The 19,471-nt window shown below is 40.3% G+C and overlaps 1 protein-coding gene across 1 annotated transcript in view; it reads right to left on the bottom strand.

The window, feature by feature from the left end:
- LOC308038155 (ras-related protein Rab-10-like) overlaps positions 1–19,263 on the bottom strand; it is a 33,695-nt gene extending 14,432 nt beyond the window's left edge. The window contains exons 1-4 of the mRNA XM_080340443.1: positions 18,445–19,263; positions 11,630–11,690; positions 10,420–10,558; positions 1,444–1,533 (exon numbers count right to left, since the gene is read on the bottom strand). Of these exons, the coding sequence (XP_080196569.1) occupies positions 1,444–1,533; positions 10,420–10,558; positions 11,630–11,690; positions 18,445–18,604 (450 nt within the window). The 5' untranslated portion in view covers positions 18,605–19,263. The remainder of the gene's footprint in view (positions 1–1,443; positions 1,534–10,419; positions 10,559–11,629; positions 11,691–18,444) is intronic.
- Positions 19,264–19,471: the final 208 nt, after the last annotated feature.

The raw sequence follows: 19,471 nt of genomic DNA, 5'->3' as shown, positions 1-19,471 counted from the left end.
TTATAATGTGGCAGAGTTAGTATCAAACTATTTTCCTCTCTTAGCTCTCTGATAATGGCATCTTTCTCTAGCTGGTTCCATCACATTCTTTAGCGTTTGTAAATCACATTAAGAAAAATAAATAGTGTAACTGAAGAGTTGCCTCAAAACACAGGAGAAATCTAGAAAGCAGACTCATTGGTGTGGATGTAATGATTTGTTTCTGAAAAAAATACTGCCTTAAGACAAATTTTGATTGCATGGCTAAGTACATAGAAGTCAGAAAATGTCACAGTTAATACCATATGCAAAACCCTGCTACTGCCCTCTTGTGCACACACATCCAGTGACTCTTTAGATTTCTGACAGTGTATCCTTTAAGTGAGAGTATACGCTATTTTTCAGCAACTTTATTCCTCGTACACAGATATAGTACGTTGACATTGAAAGTGTCTTGCATATGAACAATGAACTTTCAAAAGTTTCCATTTGCAATGCTGTTGAAAAGGCAATGTTATTTTTTAAAGTTCCTTAATCTGGGGTTATATAATTAGCAAGAAATTATCAGTGTTCTTTTCGTAAAACACAAGACATCCTGCCTGACTCTCCATGCCCGAAGGCATAATAGAAGGGCTCATTTCAAGTTCCAGACAACAGATGCACACGGTTTGCATTTGCAAAATTTACTGGTATACAGGACACATTCTCCTGAGACATTTAGTCATTATCACAGTTTATTCCGCCATAACGTGACGGCTCCTGGATTTCCTCATTGGTTCCCCGTGGATGCAATTTGCCATTGTCTTTAAAACAGCACTCCCCAGTTAACACCAGTTCTTCCTCTACATGTGGGCAGCAGGTATGAACTCTACTGTAGTCTCAGCTGCACAACACATACACAGTTAGATCTAGGGGAGCGGGATGTTTCCTAAATGTATCTGTCCAGTATTATTTAGGGCTATTCACAGACAACACAGATCACTGTGCACAGGCTGCCAGAAGAGTCCTTTATAGTCAGACTGTAGCAAAAAAAATCATTGATGGGTGGTATCAGAAAAATTAGGCAGAATGTATTATGTATTACATTGTAATATTCCACAATAAAACAGTATTCTGAAAATACAGATTCTAAAATACTTTTAGTTTTAATTCAAAATATAAGATTTCTATCGTAACACCTAAAACCTTTAAAATAAAAATCAGTATTCTAAGGAGATCAGCTAGGAATTACTTAATGTATTTTTGCTCACATGTTAAAAAACAAACAAAACAAACACCCCACCCACCTCCCACAACCAACCAACCAAAGAAACCACCAAAACAAACCAATCAAACAAAAACCCCTACTTACACTCCAGAACTCCATCACCATTCTTCTGAAGCAATTCCTAATAGAATTTTTGGAAATCCTTACAGTCACATACTAAGAAACTTAAGAGAACCCGGAGAAAGTACCAATGATACCTTTTCTCCTTTCTGTTTTGGAATTACACGTTCTGACTCCTTATCACACTTGTTGCCCAACAGTATAACGTCCACTTCATCACCTGCTTTCTAAAAAAGAACCAGCATTAATAAAGTATCAAGTAGGAAAAAGAGCAAACAACAAAAGCCTTTCACCTTCAGCTCACACTAACCTTCAAAACTTTATTTCCTTGAAAGTAAAGGCTGAATTCTGTCCTGACCTTTTCATCTGTGGAGGTATTTTCCATCAGTTGCTGGGATTGGAAAACAGCAAGATTGCAAAGAGCAGGAAAAAAATATGCTTACGAGTGCAGGGCATGATTTGCAACCCCTTTCATAAGATATAAAGTATATGGTGCATGGGCACCATCTTCTGATGAATGCTCCATCTTCAGGCTTTAAAGTGACTAGAAATGCCCCAAATTCACAGGCACTGCCCTCCCTAAAGTAATGGGTTGGTGGATTAGCATATTAGTCTGGTCTACATCCGGCACTCACAAGCAAAAAGGGAAGAATTTGCTGCACCTGAAAGAGCACCTCTTTGTGCTTCACTTCTGCACACAGACAGTAAAATTAGATTCAAAGCGTTCAAACTCAACATAAAAGTTCGATTATTCCAAGACACTTGGAAGAAGGCAAAAGATTTTAATAAAATAAAATTTTAAAAGCTCATTGATTTCAAAAGGAAGAAAAATCTAGCTTTTTGACCTTGTCTCCATCCTTCGTTCCACTAATCCAGTTATGTACATGATGACTGTGAAATTCACTGGGTTCTTTATATCAGTGTTATTTTAAGATAAACCATTGTAACTATACATGTCTGGAATAATGACTAGGAAATGGAACAGTTCTGCAACAGCATGTGGAATTTGAAAACTGACATTTGTTGTGAAAATAATATTTAATACTACTTTTGATGCTTAAATGGAGGAACCTGAAGGTGTCAATCTAGAGACAATTAAAGCTAACATGATCTGATCCCACGGCTTATATTCTGAAAGTATTATACATGTTCACACAGCTTCTCTGATGACTCAAAAAACACCTGGTCTCAGGCTGCAGCTCTCCCTGCAGGGACCTGATGAAATCTCCGATCTCTGTCAAAGTCTTACTTTTATAACTTTGCCATAGACAAAATCAAGCACAATCCTCTTCCCCAGAGCTCACACACATGCATACGGACACACATCCCTCCCTTCAGAGAAATGCAAAGAAAAACCTCTATTCATTAAAGGTGAGAGAATTATTATTTTCAGTTTATTTGCACTTTTACAACTAAGTTGCCTCATTTGAAGAGTACAGCACTAGGCACAATTTATTATTAAGGAACACTATTTCATTTTTTTTTAATCCACTCATTTTAGAGTCAGCTAATCTCATTTCATACCCACAGCTGATGTTCAAGATAATGTAGTATTAAAATGAAGTAAGCTCAACATAAGAGTACAAATGAATCAATTTAACCTGGATTAATAGACCAAAATGTTGGCTGTTTCGGAATGTGTTGCAGCTTTACTCATTAAGGTCAATGGCTCTCCTACATAAACTCACATACATCAGCCCTTAAAATAGGGTAAATAGACTATTTAATCTCATCACATAATCAGCTTTTTATTTGGAAGAAGACTGTATGCAGCTGAAGGTTTTACAAGTGACATTTGATTTTGCTCTGAAGTAAAAGGTCAAAGGCAAATACTTGCACACCGTATGTACAAAACCATGACGTTCATTCTGTAACTTCATTTCTGTACAAACAGCACCCATTTTTGCAATAGGAAAGTTCTTTCTAAACAGCTTCAAACAATAAAAAAATTTAAAGAAGGCCAGAGGTACCAGGTCTTTCAGCATTTATCAGTATTATCAATCACTAAGTATTTACTTCAGCAAATAACTATTATTTCTACGTCCATATAATGTAATACTGTATTTGCAATTTGACTGGACATTCCACCAAAGCACTGAAAGTGCTCCCTTTTAAAATATGATATCTTGTAGCTTCTTACTTTTAGAAAACTAAAGGCTATACATCAAAATGACGTCTGTTTTAAATTCTGAAAACTTATTATGAAGTCTTAAAAAATTAAGTCAATATGACTAGGCAGAAGTTTGCCCATGTGCTCAGTTGGCATAAAAACTGCAGAGGTACACTGATTTGAATTGGCCAAAAATACAGCTCTTCAGTGCTTCCAAAAGCTCACTCTGTATTTCCATCTTCTTTTATTTATAGCTAAGGAATAAGCTTTCCAAATGCAAAATCTATAGCTAAAAAGCGGATGGTTATTTTACAGTTGTTAAGATGCTGTTATGCAAGTCAGCACTGACTAAGCTAATAGAGTCAGGAAACATTTTTTTTTCCTATGTCATGGAAAAATACTACTAAAAATTTCATCAATTTCATCAAGGTGAAAAAACCCCAATTTTTTTTGCAAAGTAAGAAAAAATAAAAATAAAAATAAGTGTTTTGCTTTGGTATCTCAAAAATATGTCCAGATTTTTGGTTCACTCTCCTCAGTTTTTCTCCTGGTTTTAACATTTCAAAGTTCACATTTTACTAAAACATAAAATAAAGATAATCTGAACTTGGAGAAAACCTAGCCTATTATTTATTTTTTTTAAAAATCATCCCAAAAGGAAATAACAACATTGTATTTCTCTCAAAAACTTGGAGTCAAGAGATTTACTGAGACTGACCAAGTTTTTTGAAGCGTTTGGCAGAGCTTGGAATCACCAGGTTTCTGCAAAAAGGTTTTTTACCTTCACTGGATTCCCTGGCAGCTGGATCAGCAGTGGCAGGGACCTGGCTGCTGAGACCAGAGCCCAGGGGAGGGGGACAGCCCCAGAGTCCCAAACGCAGCGGTGCCACCAACCAGAGCAGAACACTGGGGTGTCCCATCCACTCACAGGAGCCATCCAGTCCTGCCCTTCACTACTTACCCTGCTGCTCAACTTTCACCCAGCCTGTGCACCCAGCCAGGGAAATAAACACCCTCCTCACTGCTTCACTATGTGGCTATCAACACAGAAATTAAAAATGCAAAAATGGAGAATATTTTGCTCATCTCTTTTGTATGTTGTTTTTTTGCTGTTGTTGTTGTTTTCTAAATGTTAGGTCTGTTTTTCTGCAGTTGTTCTCATTTTGCCAGGAAACTATTTCACAGAAGTGCTGTGAGTTCATGCAAGTATCAAAAGTAGCATGGACACCTTTATTAAAAGAGAACGATGTCACATTTGTACCTACAGGTTATTGGAAAAAACTATCCCTTCACTTTTTAAATGGTGAGCACAGACCCTACCATGCACAGCTGGCCGCAGCCTCCCCTGCAGCAAACTAACTGTGATGACCAGCTCATCCAGACTTCTTGTCGCATAAAGCCATCTATTCAGTGGGAGATCTTACAGAATCACCGACTTGTCCCTCCACCACCTTTCCAGGGTGCAGCTGTGCAGGGCTGCATGATTTTGATGCTCATTGATTAAGGTATGAAGAGGGAACAGAAGTTTGTTTGGAGGTCCAAACAGTGAAGCTGAGAACCCGTACCTGACAAATACACTATGGTAACACTTAATTAGTTAGTTTTTGAGGAAGAAATGTAGCATTAACATAATTTTTCGGATCTGAAGAGGATACACATGGTCATGCAGCAGGATGAAGGCAGAGCTGGGAAAGGCCATAATGCTGGGAAGCTTCTTCTTCCTACTCACTAGGCAATGACACTAGAAACTTACCCTTTGTATAACATTAATGAAGAGTAATTTGTTAGGAATACATTGTCCTCACAGACTCTGACGGCATCACATGGGTATTGTTCATATTATGATTCCCATACATGTCTCTTTCTAGATATATTTTAAGTGCCACCTTATGACCTCAGTTACAAGTGCCTAGTTTCCAGGACTTCAGTGGAAATAAATGAACGATAGAATTTGTTTGCCTATTAGCAAACTTAGACATGACTAGATATAAAGCAATTTATCCTGAAATCAATCTGGAATTAGAGCTAAACCAATTTAGTAAAGTGACAAGAACAAGAATTTTCAGTTCTAATCAGAGCCAAAACAACAAACCCATCTATGAACTGGAACAATTAGATCCAGCTTTCCCATCTGAGGAAGAAAAGCTCAGAAGAGTGTGAAGTCAAACTAACTTACATTTGTAAAGCAGTTTGCTGTGCTGCTTTTATTTAAGTATGATGCAGAACCACCAAAAGACAGTCCAGTATCCCAGTTCTCAGGTGCATCAGATGAACAGAATCGGGAAAAGGCACACTGCAAAAACAGCAGTAACCCAAGACATTCACTTACATTTCATACCCTGGCTGTGAGATCACTTCTTCAGGTACAAAGAGAAAGTTAATGTACTCCAAGAACACTAAATTATGTCACCAAGACTTCCTACCACATGAGAAAATGAAATTATCTTCTCCATGCAGAAAATTCTGTGCTAGCAGAGAATTGCCAGCACAGAGATAATTGTTAGGAACTGCCAATGGTTCATGGCCACACCAGGCGACTAGCACAATGAAAACTAGTCTGATGTATTTAAAAGAAAACTAGTACCTATTATCTATGTCAAAAGTTTTTGGAGACCCAGATGCCATGCATGAATCATTGAGTGATTTAGGTTGGCAAGGACTTCTGCAAGTCATCTGGTCTAACCCTCTGCTCGAAGATGTGCCAACTTCCAAGTCAGGTCCTGTTGCTCAAGGCCCTGTTGAATTAAGTTTCAAGTATCTCCAGATCGCCTCTGGGCACCTGTCTGAGCATCTGACTTCTCTATTATAAGGAATTTTTTACCAATATGTTAGTTGGAATCTTGTTCAAAATACCCTGGAAAGAACAGTTTCTGCAAATGGATTTGGTACACAGTTACTTGTATTTAATTTTTAAAGGCCAAACAGAGTCAGCGTTTCAGAACAGCTGCACACAATAGCTAAAAGCTATGTCAGCAGGCAGGAGCAACACCTTAATATATTGGACATGGCCACAGCCCTGCAAATAAAGAATGGTTTCAGGTTCTAAAGTAATTTTCCTGCAATTATCATGCTCATAATGAGTGCATTACAAATCCAATATACCTGTACTGGATTTGCCAATAATATCCTAAGATATTAATCTGCAAGTATATTTTTCTAGTAAGCTTTTTAAGTACAGTCATGTTACTTAGTATCCTCTAGTTCTGAATACAAATTTTACAACAATACAGATATGGCAGCATATTTGTGTCTTGAACTTGCTTGAACAATAATTCATTTGTAATAGGAAAGTTGCTGTATTACACACTTAAAGTAATTGAAATACAATGAGAACATTACTGGTAATCTGATTGTAATAGCACTGACTGGCCAGGTTTTATAAAATCAATGGGGTTTTTAGGAATGCTAAATTGCTTAGATTGTTATTTTAATTGTTGTAAAAATAGCGTAGCACACTGAATAGATTTTTTTTAAAATTTCCTGTTTAAAATCTCTATGTACAGAGAATTAAAAATAAGAGCATAATAACTGAGTTGTCTCAAAAAATTCTGTTTGGTTCAGGTACAAACTCTACGTTACCTATTAGTCTGCTGTTTAATGTATCTGTATCTGTTTCTCTTTTTAAATTTTATTTAATTTTTCTACACTTGCATATTTTAAAGGGTGCTGTGGCAACAGCCACTTTGATAGTGGGCATTGGTGGGCAATTAAATACAGTCCAAAGCAAATGCAGGCAATGTCACCAACCTCCAGTAAGTAATTAATTTTAATGAAATGTCCTGTGTTTTAACAGCTATTGCTTAAAAACAGTTCTTTTGCAATAAATGGCCCCATATATTTTCACCAAGACACTTCAGAAATTGATATCCCACTAGGATCAAATTAAATTTTTTATTATTATCTAGCTCTATTACAACACTCACTAATTGCTAGTTTTGAGATTAGTACAATCAATCATGCAATTCACATTCCCAGAAATTGTTTTAAATTGAGTATTTTTCCATTTTTTACATTTCAAACCAACAAAATACCTTCAGGGGTTAAAATTAAACAGCCTAAATATTAATAGCTTGAGTATGTTTACACGAAAGCTTTGAAGTGTCACGAAGAGAAAACAGGCTTGTGTAGGTGTGATTTCCTGATTGATTTGAGCAGATCTAAGCCTGCATGGTGGCTATAAGAGCTGGTCCCATCCCTCCTTCCCACCTAGCCATATGGTCCTGATACTTTCATTGTGTTTATGGCTTTGCATTGTAGCCCACTGAATCAACCATCCTGTTGATCTAATTAAAGATGACAAGACAAAATAACCCCTTTGGAAGCAGTGTGGAAACAGATCCATATTTTATATATAAATATAATAATAAACCCAGATAGATAGATAGATATCTGCATATATATATACAAATGGATATATATGGATAATTTACATTTTCAGCTTCAGACAACAGTAAACCTACTGTCATACTGCATACTGAGTTAAACCTTAGCTAACCATGAAGCTGTATGACCAGTAGCATATCTAGCTGTGACTACCCTGGCGAGGCCCCATCTGCGTCCAGTTCTGGGCTCCCTAGTTTAAGAAAGATAAGGAATTACTGGAGGGAGTCCAGCAGCAGGTTACAAAGATGATTAGGGGCCTAGAGAACCTTTCTCATGAAGAGAGATAGAGAGCTGGGTCTTTTCAGCCGAGAGAAGAGAAGGATGAGAGGGGATCTCATCAATGTTTATAAATATCTCAAGGGTGGGTATCAAGAGGATGGGACCAGACTGCTTTCAGTGGTGCCCAAAGATAGAATGAAGGGCAACAGGCAAAGACTGAAGAATAGGAGGTTCCATCTGAATATGAGGAAAAACGTCTTTACTTTGAGGGCGCCAGAGCACTAGAACAGGCTGCCCAGAGAGGCTGTGGAGTCTCCTTCTCTGGAGACATTCAAACCCCATCTGGACACATTCCTGTGCTATCTACTCTAGGTGAACCTGCTTTAGCAGGTGGGATGGACTAGATGATCTCCAGAGGTCACTTCCAACCCCAACCATTCTGAGCTTCTGTGATTCTGTGACTTCTGTTAGTTTGCCTAACAGGAGAAGGGCACACACTTTCCTTAATGGAGTAATAAAACGTGTGTTAGTCAGAAGTGTGTGCAGACAAGCCAGTAAGAATATTGTATCATCAAATCTCCTTTGTGACACATTAGTGAAGTTAGGCTCTGCTGTCATTAAACTTTTAAAATGGCTCTAAGATCCAGGATAATGACATACTAGGTCACCATAGTAATATTCTTAATACTGAAGTAATGTAAATGTAATGATTTACCACGAGTATAAGGTATCTTATGTATATATTATTGGATATATGACCATGTGTAGTTCATTAATTCATCCATACAAAGTAGCTATGAAGAGAGAAAAGGATGCATTCGATGGTTTTATTTCGAGTCTGCCTTCCTAAGATGAATTCTTCCATCCATCATATAATATTCCTACCAATTCACAGAGTATTACAAAAACTGCCTGTATGTTTACTTGATTTTAATCAACAAAGAGCACCAAATTGCTTGGATTCTTACACAAGCATACTAACTTATTCAAGTGTGCTAACTACACACCATGCTGCTGCTTAGGGCAATCTCATTGCTCTCCGCAGCTTCCTGAGGATGCAAGTGGGGAGGGAGGTGCTGAGCTCCTCTCCCTGGTACCCAGCGATACAACACGTGGGAATGGCTCAAAGCTGCACTATGGGAGGTTCAGACTGGATATTAGGAAGCATTTCTTTACCAAGAGGGTGGTCAAACACTGGAACAGGCTTCCTAGAGAGGTGGTCAATGCCCCAAGCCTGTCCGTGTTTAGGAGGCATTTGAACAAAGCCCTTAACAACATGCTTTAACTTTTGGTCAGCCCTGGAGTGGTGAGGCAGCTGGACTAGGTCATCACTGTAGGTCCCTTCTAGCTGAACCATTCTGTTCTAAAATTGACTTGTCTCTACCTAACAGAGAACACATCAAGAGAGACCTAGCAATAAAGACTCAGGGTACAGGGTTACAGGCAGCTGAATGACCTGATGTCTAAGGACTCGTCCACTGCTGCCTCCCTGGTTCCTCCCTCACATTGTTCTTACATGTTCTTCTCCTTCCTACTCCTACCTGTTTACCTTGTTCCAACCCCAATAACTGTCAGACCTTTCTATGACCCTCTTAAACTCATTGACAGAGCAGAAAACCATCCAACTGGTTTTGCTGTATTAGTTCTCTACCATGTCAGAAAGTCAGAGTGAACCTCAGAGGGCTCTGACAAGCTCCAGAAGCAGTACAGTGGGAGTCAATGTTCAGGAGCAGGAAGGGAGGTGGGAATACTCCCCAACTGGCAGCCATGGGCTGTTGAATCACTTCTTATGTTGCACGACAGCACGTGTTTCTGGCTGTAGTACCACGAGCAGTTGAGCGAACGAAACAACTCATTGCCACCACAAAGGGATTTTCCCTTTCCTCTCCAAGTTCCTCCCTCTTGAAACAACCCTCTCAAAGGGAATGTCCAGCAAGGACAAAGAGGATGTTTAATTGGATTTGTTTCTTTTGATTCTTGGGATGAGGTAACAATGCTAAAGTAATGCAATTACAAAAGGGAAATCACTGGCTGTGATATGCAACTTTGATGTGGAAGCCAACTAAAATCATGGAGACTGGCTCATGCACAGCCACACCAGCGACAATAGTACCACAACTCTGCATGCACAAAACTGGACTAGAAGCTACATTTTAAATGTACTTCAGAAAATACTTCTGCATCATCATGGGCTTGTCCCAGATAATCTACACTGTATTCCAGTTTCAGGTAACAGTAATCCTGCTATCATACTGTGTGCTGTGTTACATGTAAGGAATTCTGTTTAGAAACATAAAGCTCAAGAAACAAGAATTAACCACATGCAATCATTTAAAATATTAACTGCAGTAACTCATCAACTACTTTCAGTAAGAGATCAATCACTGTTAGATATATTTACCTCATGTATGTCTCTCATCCAGCTTGTTATACTTCGAAAACTGTCCAGATTTGTGATGTCATATACAAGAACAAAGCCTTGTGCGCCACGAAAATAGCTAGTACTGAGTGTATGGAATCGTTCCTGGCCAGCAGTATCCCTGAAAGAAATTGTAAGAAATCACACACACGCAAACAAAAAGAAGATGATCAAACTGCAGAACCCCCGAGAAAAAACACTTTAAGGAGCACTGTAAAAATTTTCAGTGCTGTACCCTAGGCAAGATAAGGATGAAAAAATCAGGGTGCCAGATACAGCAGTGAAAGAAATACACTGGAAATTTATTCTGAACAATACAGCTATACTAGGGAAGCTAAACCAGTGGCTGAAGTCTGAGTGTAACTTAAAGTCCGCTGTTGCTTCTTTATATACCTTATCATTAAGATCAGTACACCTCTGGTGATTAATAAAATCTGGAGTACAAGCACTGCAGAAATCAGATGACAACCCACATTCTGACAAGCCCTTTGTAAACTGTGACTCAGATAGTAAGCTGGTGTAGACAGAAGTCAGGCTTTAGGAAAAAGCCATAAAATACAGGGATGCAGAGATTCCTACACATAATTATGCCTTAAGAAAGCTGTCAACAATCCTCTAAGACTTCTGTATTAAAACCTGAGATGGAATAACCGCAGAATTAATATTGGTAAGACAATTCATGTACAGAGTTATTCCTTGAGAAGTTAAATATTGGTAAATTTGGACTACCTTCATGCTGGATATCTGGAGAGATATCTGTCAGTAACCCCATACAGCTTTTAGAAAAACTTCAAAAGCAAAAAATAGAGCGTATGTTCCCAAAGATTCATTTTACTAGCTTTCTCTCGGTGAGCCTTTTGACCATGCATTTGAAGGATAATGAAATGTAAAATTTTCTTGCTTTGTCACTTCCTTCAATGTTTCTATACAATTAAATATAATTGATACAGACCACAGATCTGCAATGTTTGTATGCTGCAAGTTTATTGTTAAAGCAACCTAGCCACAACCCTCTTTTTGACTTACATTAGTTGCTGCAAAAAATATGCTCCCCTTGTCCAAATTAAAATTTTGAAATTACCTATTAGGAAAAATTGCACTTTAGGAAGACACACAATTAAAAGCAGATGAGATTTTTCATGCTGTAATGTAATTTAGTTGGCTCTCACTTGTGATATAAATTAAAACTTACCATATTTGAAGTTTCACTCTTGTACCATTAAACGTTACTGGCTTTACTTTAAAATCAATGCCTAGAAGCAAGAAGAAAATCTGTAACATTTCTTGTGCTAACATGGATTCCCTTTGAAGATTGTTTCTGAGCTCTAGTTATCATGCAACTTCAAACAGAAAGTGAAAAGGAACTATATCAAATGAAAAGTAACTAGCCAATCATACACATTCAAGATGGAAGTTGTAAAAGGAAATTATTCAATGGTGAAAACAACTACGTGTCAGTACATCACACAACTACAATACAAAGCAATGCCAATACAAAACAATGGAGGGGCAGGTCAAAGCAAAGGTGCAGATACTCTGAAACTACAGGTAGATATTTCCATGAATTGGCAAGTGACATGACAGCAGTTTCATGGCCTGTGCACAGTAATACTTGGCAAATAAACTGGTGACTTCAGTTGTTCCCAGTTTCATCACAACAGCGTTGCAGTTATGAGTGGGCAGGTAGAAATGCTCACAAAGCTGTTGCACACGCAACACCTTTTTTATGTCCTTACTTCCAAATCCCTAAAAAAAAAAAAAAATATCTAGAGTTACATGAACAAGAAATAGCTGTACTAGTTAAATGCAAAGATAAACATACACTAGATTTGATACAAAATGAAGAGGATTGTCTCTACAGCCTTAATCACTGTGTATCTCAGATCCAGAGTGCTAATGCTAAAATCAAGCACTAGCACATAAAATCACTGCAGAATGTTGTCTCTACATACACTACATGTCTTTCCTCAAAGATACTTTCCTTATAAATTATAATGTTTTCCTTTATTATATTATCAAATGAGTAATCCAAATGTGATAGATGATACCTGGATTTATGGGTTGTTGAAGCTCAAATCTTTAACATCAGAGTTTGCCAGCTATCGGCTGCTATATTAGTGTAAGACATTTCCTCACAGTTAACCATTTTTTTCCCAATTACTTTATTGCTGAAATTTGAAATACCACCTGATTTATCTGCTCATTTTTTATCCCCATTGTAAAACAATAAGGCTATTTTTGTCAATTATATTAAGTGAAGGTGACATTACGACAGCTGGCCATACTGCATGGTCACAATTCCGTAAGGTCAAAATACGTCTAAACAACATGACTTTCAGAGTGGCTTTTCACCAGTAGTAATGTCATTTGAAAGAACTAAACATATCAAAAAAGAAAAAAAATAAGTTAATACAACTGCACTGATTTCTGTAAGAACCTGTCTGCCAACTGCTTTATCAAAGGAAAGCATCCATGGCAGTAACCCAAAAATGCAGTATAGGAAATGCTCCCTTCCCTTTCACTGACGGAGGTATTGTGCACAAAACTTTGACAAGTACGCTCTCACATGCATGATTCCATTGCTATTCACATTTTTGTGTGTATGTGGTAAAAGAGTTCAGGTGGATTTTTTAAATTATTATGATAATCACGTCCTTCACTTGATGATTTTTTATTGAAGCTCCAATGGAAAGATGAAATAATATAATTGGTATCTGTAATTAATATTACGCAAAGCTTCCTTGATGGAATTAATAATGTCAGCTGGAAATGTAATTTCAGTCAAATTTGCTCATGTAAGGTGAAATTCCAACGTGATGGAAAACATTTGCTCCTGAAATTCACATGGTTTTGTTTAATTATCTGTATCACTTCCTAAAATTGATGTTAGAACAGCTGAGAAGGACAAAGTACGCAGTAGGAGGCTGGAATGTCACTTACAAATGGTGCATAGGGAATACAGCAAAAACATATAATCCAGCCAGGGATTCCAAAACCTATAGGAAACATTTCTTATTTGACATACATTTTAATAATAAAATGTTATAAGCTTTTTTTTTCTTCTTAATTTATAAAAGGGGAAGCAGAGTGCTGAATCAGACTAAAACTTAATCTAAATTAAAATAAGGCTTATTGACTTCTTAAGTCAACTTCAAAATGTATTGACCTAAAAGGTCAATGAATGTTAGTGAAAAACAGAAGTCAATATGTTCTGCATGCATGAATTGTTCATGTATTTATATGAAATTTCCAGCAAACTTAGCAAATTGGAAAGACAGAGAAGAAAAATGAGAACTACAATGCCAAAGACAGCTCACAGATTTCAGATGCTTTTAGGTCCATGTATTATATAACACGATCAACATAACAAAGAGAGCATTGATTACCACTCTTGAGATAAATGTTATTTGAATGCAACAGCTTGTACCTGCTTCTTTTTAGCTGTCAAATAAAACTAAGAATGGGTACGTTGGCTACAAGTTCAAATTCTAGTTGTTACTACAAGTTCAAATTCTAGTTGTTGTTTTCAAACTCTACAGTTATGAGATTAATAAATATTCCCATATTAGGACTGAAGTCCCTTAAAGACAATTACGTCTAAAGAGCACCAAAATCTGCCTCATGGAAAAGGATCTGGGGGTACTGATTGACAGCTAGCTGAGTATGAGGCAGCAGTATGCCCAGGTGTCCAAGAACGCTAACAGCATCCTGGCTTGTATCAGGAATAGTGTGGCCAGCAGGACAAGAGAAGTGATTGTGCCACTGCACCCCGCACTGGGGAGGCTCCACCTTGAATACTGTGTACAGTTTTGGGTCCCTCATAAGAAGGACATTGAGGTACTAGAGAGAGTGCAGAAGAGGCGACGGAGCTGGTGAATGGCCTGGAGCACAAGTCTGATGAGGAATAGTTGTGGCCAGCAGAACTAGGGAAGTCATTGTCCCACTGTACTCTGTGCTGCTGAGGCCCTACCTTGAATCCTGTGTTCGTTTTTGGGTCCCTCGCAACAGGAAAGACATTGAGGTGCTGGAGAGAGTTCAGAGAAGAGCAACAAGCTGGTCAGGGGTCTGGAGCACAAGTCTGATGAGGAGCAGCTGAGGGAACTGGGGCTGTTCAGCCTGGAGAAAAGGAGGCTGAGGGGAGACCTTATTGCTGCCTGCAACTACCTGAAAGGAGGCTGTAGCATGGAGGGGGTTGGCCTCTTCTGCCAGGTAACAAGTGATAGGATGAGAGGAAATGGCCTCGAGTTGCACCAGGGGAGATTTAGATTGGATATTAGGAAAAAATTCTTCATGGAAAGTGTTGTCAGGCACTGGAACAGGCTGCCCAGGGAAGTGGTTGAGTCACCATCCCTGGAGGTGTTTAAAAGGTGTTTAGACAAGGTTCTTAGGGACATGGTTTAGTGCTACAGTTAGGTTAGGTTATGGTTGGACTCGATGATTCTGAGGGTCTCTCAACTGAAATGATTCTATAAAATCGTCATCCACAGGGGAATTCAGATGTGAATTGCCCATCTCCTCCTTCAATATCTATAAAATAGTCTTCGTCCATCTGCAAAAGTCCTCTTCAAAGAGGTCTAGAAAATCAAAACACACTTTTCACCCCAATATAGCTGGCAAGTTCCTGATACAAAATGCTAAAAAAAAAAAAAAGTCTACCTAGCGAAAATGCGAGTGTGAGCAGCTTAGCAGGATGCAATATTGATAGCACAGACAGAGGCTGGTACATGTCCAGGTGCAGGTTCTACCTTGCCCACTTTCTGTCCTACAGCCTCTTCAACTCTGGAGACACAGAAGCAGTTGGTACACGCAAAACAAACATAAACAACCCCACACCCAAACAATAAAGACCCAGATTGCTACTACTGTTCTTAACACACGACATGTTTACCTTCAATATAGTTCATTTTTGTCAATTAACTCTATTTTCTTCTAAAGTGAGTATCAGGGAATCTACACAGACTTCTGAACTGGTTCTCTTATTCACCGCACATTAGAAACAAAAGTGTAAATCACTTGAATTTGCAACTTCACTCTTAATAAGTTTTCTTTTTAAATACAGGCATTAAAAGTAAATGTTTTCTTTTGAGGAAAAGTTAAAATAAAATTATCTTTTTTTAAATCCTGAAGTGGGAGTTGAACCACTTTCAACTGTGACTGATCTAGGAGGACTCACACCTCTACAAAAATGTTTCTCGCAGAAAACACGTGTGCTGCAGGACCACAGCCACCGTTAATACGGCAAAATAACAACCTCACATTGTGTGAGATGACAGTCCTGTTCACTTGTATACAAGGGGTTTTTTTGTTCATCAGCTTTCTCTATGGCTTTATATGCAATGTCATTGTTCAAATAAAAACATTTCTTCTTTATAGTCTATCCATAATACAGTGCATCTGCCTTATGATGCATATAAGTTTAATTAGAAAGCTGTAACTGCTTATAATTCACTCATACTGTGTAACTGAAGAGGAGGAAGGGTACCCAGCCTTGAGTGTTCAAATGCTGCATAAAACGCTGTCAATGAAAATTTACTGTGGATGTTTTTGGTTTTTTTTTTTTCATAAAATACAAAATTTTAGAGATGTTGACTACTACTGGAGCCTACTACAAAATACTTGGGGTTTTCTGTTTGTTTGTTTTTCCGCTGCAATAACACTGGGATTCTTCCTAGTAACATAGCCCTGTGATCCATGATGACACAGAAATGAGACTTTCAACAACGTTTTAACTTCTGTGCCTACAACCCTTTGCCACTACGGAAGGGGGTGGCACATGATTTTTTCAGGGAACTTGGACGGCTGAGAGACTATACAGCCTGGATAATCTTACCTTTACTCAGTTCACTATTTCAGCTGGACAGGTAGGGTGAAAAATCAACAACAGTTTAGTATTCAATAGGCTGCATGACAGAAATCATTTGAGCTTATATGAAACAAGCATCTGGATGAAAGCAGTTATTTGTTCTGATGGTGTCAACAAAGAGGGAGAAGACATCGCAAACAGAAAAATCATTGCGTCTTTTTCCTTTGCACCCTTATGGGCCACAACCTATAGGCCATGCTCTCAGCTGTAGCTGTCTTCAGGAAAAAAAGACTTCTGCTTCCAACATGACTCTTTTGGAAGCCATCACTCACAATCTCATTCGTTCTAGAAGTCTAAGCTCTAAAACGCCTCCTAAAATGGATTTAAATGGAACATGGTATTTCAGAAAGAGCTTTAAAAATCACATTCAGATAACAAATACAATATTTGGATGATTCATTTACATTTCAGATAAACACTTGTTTTAAAAGTTTTTAAATGTCTCAAGAATAGGTTTCAGGAACAGTAATTAAACTAATAATGTTAATCTCAGTCCACAGCAGTCACAAAACTATTTTGCAACTACAACCCATCACTTGGAAAATATATTCTTAACATCATCACCATACAAGAGTTCTTAACTCTGCAGTGGAATGAACTAAAAGAAATTCTATCTCAAAATAATAACCTCACGGTCAGGACCTTATGTTCCTATAGAAACCCCTTAAAAAAAGCTGTTGTTTATTTTCAGTCATTCTTTGGGACTCCTTGCTGAGCCTGGTAACAAGTCGCCTGTTAAAAGGATCAATGTCACAACTTTACTGCTAGCTGCCTTCCTCCCTTTTTGTTCATGTTGGCTTCAAATGTTGCTTTGCAAGAGTGGGCAAGAAAATAAAAAGTGGTTCAAGTTCAGCTGTTCTCATGTGGGCAGGTCAATTCACCTCCTGTACATTAAATATTCCCTGGACCGATGGCTGCCACAGCTACTACCTGTTATTCATTCAGTTAAGCCAATTCCTTCCACACTGAAAAATACATACAAAAGCCATGCATATTCCAAATGCAGGAATATACAATTCCTTGTGCACACTTAAACTTCCTCTTCAAGAGCACAGAAAATGAAAAAAATAATAAAAAAAAATCCTTACACACAAGCAAACTTTCAAAACCAAAAATTTCTTAATCAGAAATTGGGAAAATCTCCACAGCAAATCAAACTACTGCACCCACAAGACACGTTTTTATGCTGATGACCCTGTTTTCAGCATGTGGACAGTCAACTTGCCTTTCCTTGTGGCAGCGTGGGGTTGGTGTCCCACAGTACTGGGGAGCCCCCCATCACCCCCCATCTGCGGAGGTGCCAGGGAAGGCAGCGTGGTGCTGCAGCACAAACCTGCCGTGGTCTGCCAGGGAAAATTACTTTCACCACAGCAGTGGCTCTGCCTTAATAATAAGGCATGTGGCTACCTACAGTAGAAAACACCTTGACTTTATACAATCAAAATTATTAACACGAAGTTAAACCCCTTTCTAGCAAGAAAGATGAAGGCACTGGGAATTTTACTGATGCCGGACAACTCTTCGAGGTAGATACCGTTTCCTCTGTGGCCACACCAGTGTATAGCAATCAGGTGTCTGTCTGGAGTCGTGGGAAATAAGAAAGAGTAGGAAACAAGTTGTCTTCATAAGTTTTTTTTAAAGAAAAAAAGTAGGTTGTGAATGCCCCAGACGAACAGCAAGGGCACTGCACAACAGCCAGCACAGCGAGTTTTTGGAGGCAGGGACACACGTTTCCTGACACCTGCAAACCTCTGCAACGGTTTAAGTTGCCAGACGTGGCCGCGGACACGCAATAGGTCAGGAGAGGGAGATCTGAGATCTCCGAGGCAGGCAGATCCGAGCTGCCACGCCGGGAAGGTCGTGCTCGAAACGCGAACCCGCGGCCTGCGCCCGCCAGGCGCTCCCGGGGACGGGAAAGGATGAGGAGAGGGAGGGAAGCGGCCTCCCGGACGCCGCCGGACACCCGCCAGTCCCTCGGGGCGTGGGGCGGGCGCGGACTTGCCCACAGAGCCGCCCGCCGGCGGGGCTCGGCTTGGCGGAGGGCTGCGGGAGCCGGCGGCTGGCCGCGGCCGTGCGGCGCACTGAAGGGCACCGGGGGCTGCGGGGCGCTGAGGGGCGGCAGGCCGGGGGCCGCGGTCACTCACCGATCGTGGCCAGGTAGGAGGTGGAAGCCCCGGCGGGCGGCGAGCCGGGCTCCGTGTACCTCCGCACGATGGAAGTCTTCCCCACGCAGGACTCCCCGGCCATCACGATTTTCACCAGCAGCGGCGGCTTCTCTACATCGCCCTGCCACAGCCCCGCCATGGCGGGCGCCGAGTGCCGGCCGGGCCGGGCCGGGCCGAGCCGAGCCAGGCCGGGGCGGGGCGGGGCGGGGCGGGGCGGGGGCCGCAGCGCCGCGGGCGGTCCCGCTGCGAGGGAGCGGGCAAGAGGACACCGCCCCGCCCGCAGTGTTGGCGGGGAGGCGGCTGGGCCGGGGCCGCTGTACCCCGCCCGCACAGGTGGGTCGGGCCGCAGGAGGGCCGGATACTGCCTTGGGCGAGGCCGTGTGCAGGACCGCAACCCGGCTCTTTAAACCGGTGTTGAAGAGTAAAGCGTCTATCTGGCTTTTTTGGCTTTTTTGGCCTTTTTTTTTTTTCCGTAATCTGACTGTTGCGGTCGTCACAGCAGCCAAAAATATCTGTGTACATACTAGGAAATCTGAAACCGGGGTCAAGCTCTAAATTATTTAATTCTAAAATTGCTAAAGAGACAAAAGCTGGGACCAAACTGGTTGATGCGAAGAGATGCCGTGCTGCCAGGCGGTGCTGTGGCCCGCAGCAGCCCCAGCGCTGTCACCACCCGCTGTGCTGGCCCCCAGGCTGAACAACTGCTGGAGAGAGTGCAGCGCAGGGCCACGAACATGATTAAGGGAGTGGAGCGTCTCCGTTATGATGAAAGGCTGAGGGCGATGGATCTCTTCAGCTTGGAGAAGACTGAGGGGTGACCTCATTAATATTTATAAATATGTAAAGCGTGAGTGTTACGAGGATGGAGCCAGGCTCTTCTCGGTGACAACCAATGATAGGACAAGGGGCAATGGGTGTAAACTAGAACACATGAGTTTTCATTTAAATTTGAGAAGACACTTCTTCACAGTGAGGGTGCCAGAGCACTGGAACAGGCTGCCCAGGG

Source organism: Nesoenas mayeri (assembly GCF_963082525.1).
Source record: "Nesoenas mayeri genome assembly, chromosome: 2".
Classification (NCBI taxonomy): Eukaryota; Metazoa; Chordata; class Aves; order Columbiformes; family Columbidae; genus Nesoenas; species Nesoenas mayeri.
This window is presented reverse-complemented; position numbering and strand designations above follow the sequence as displayed.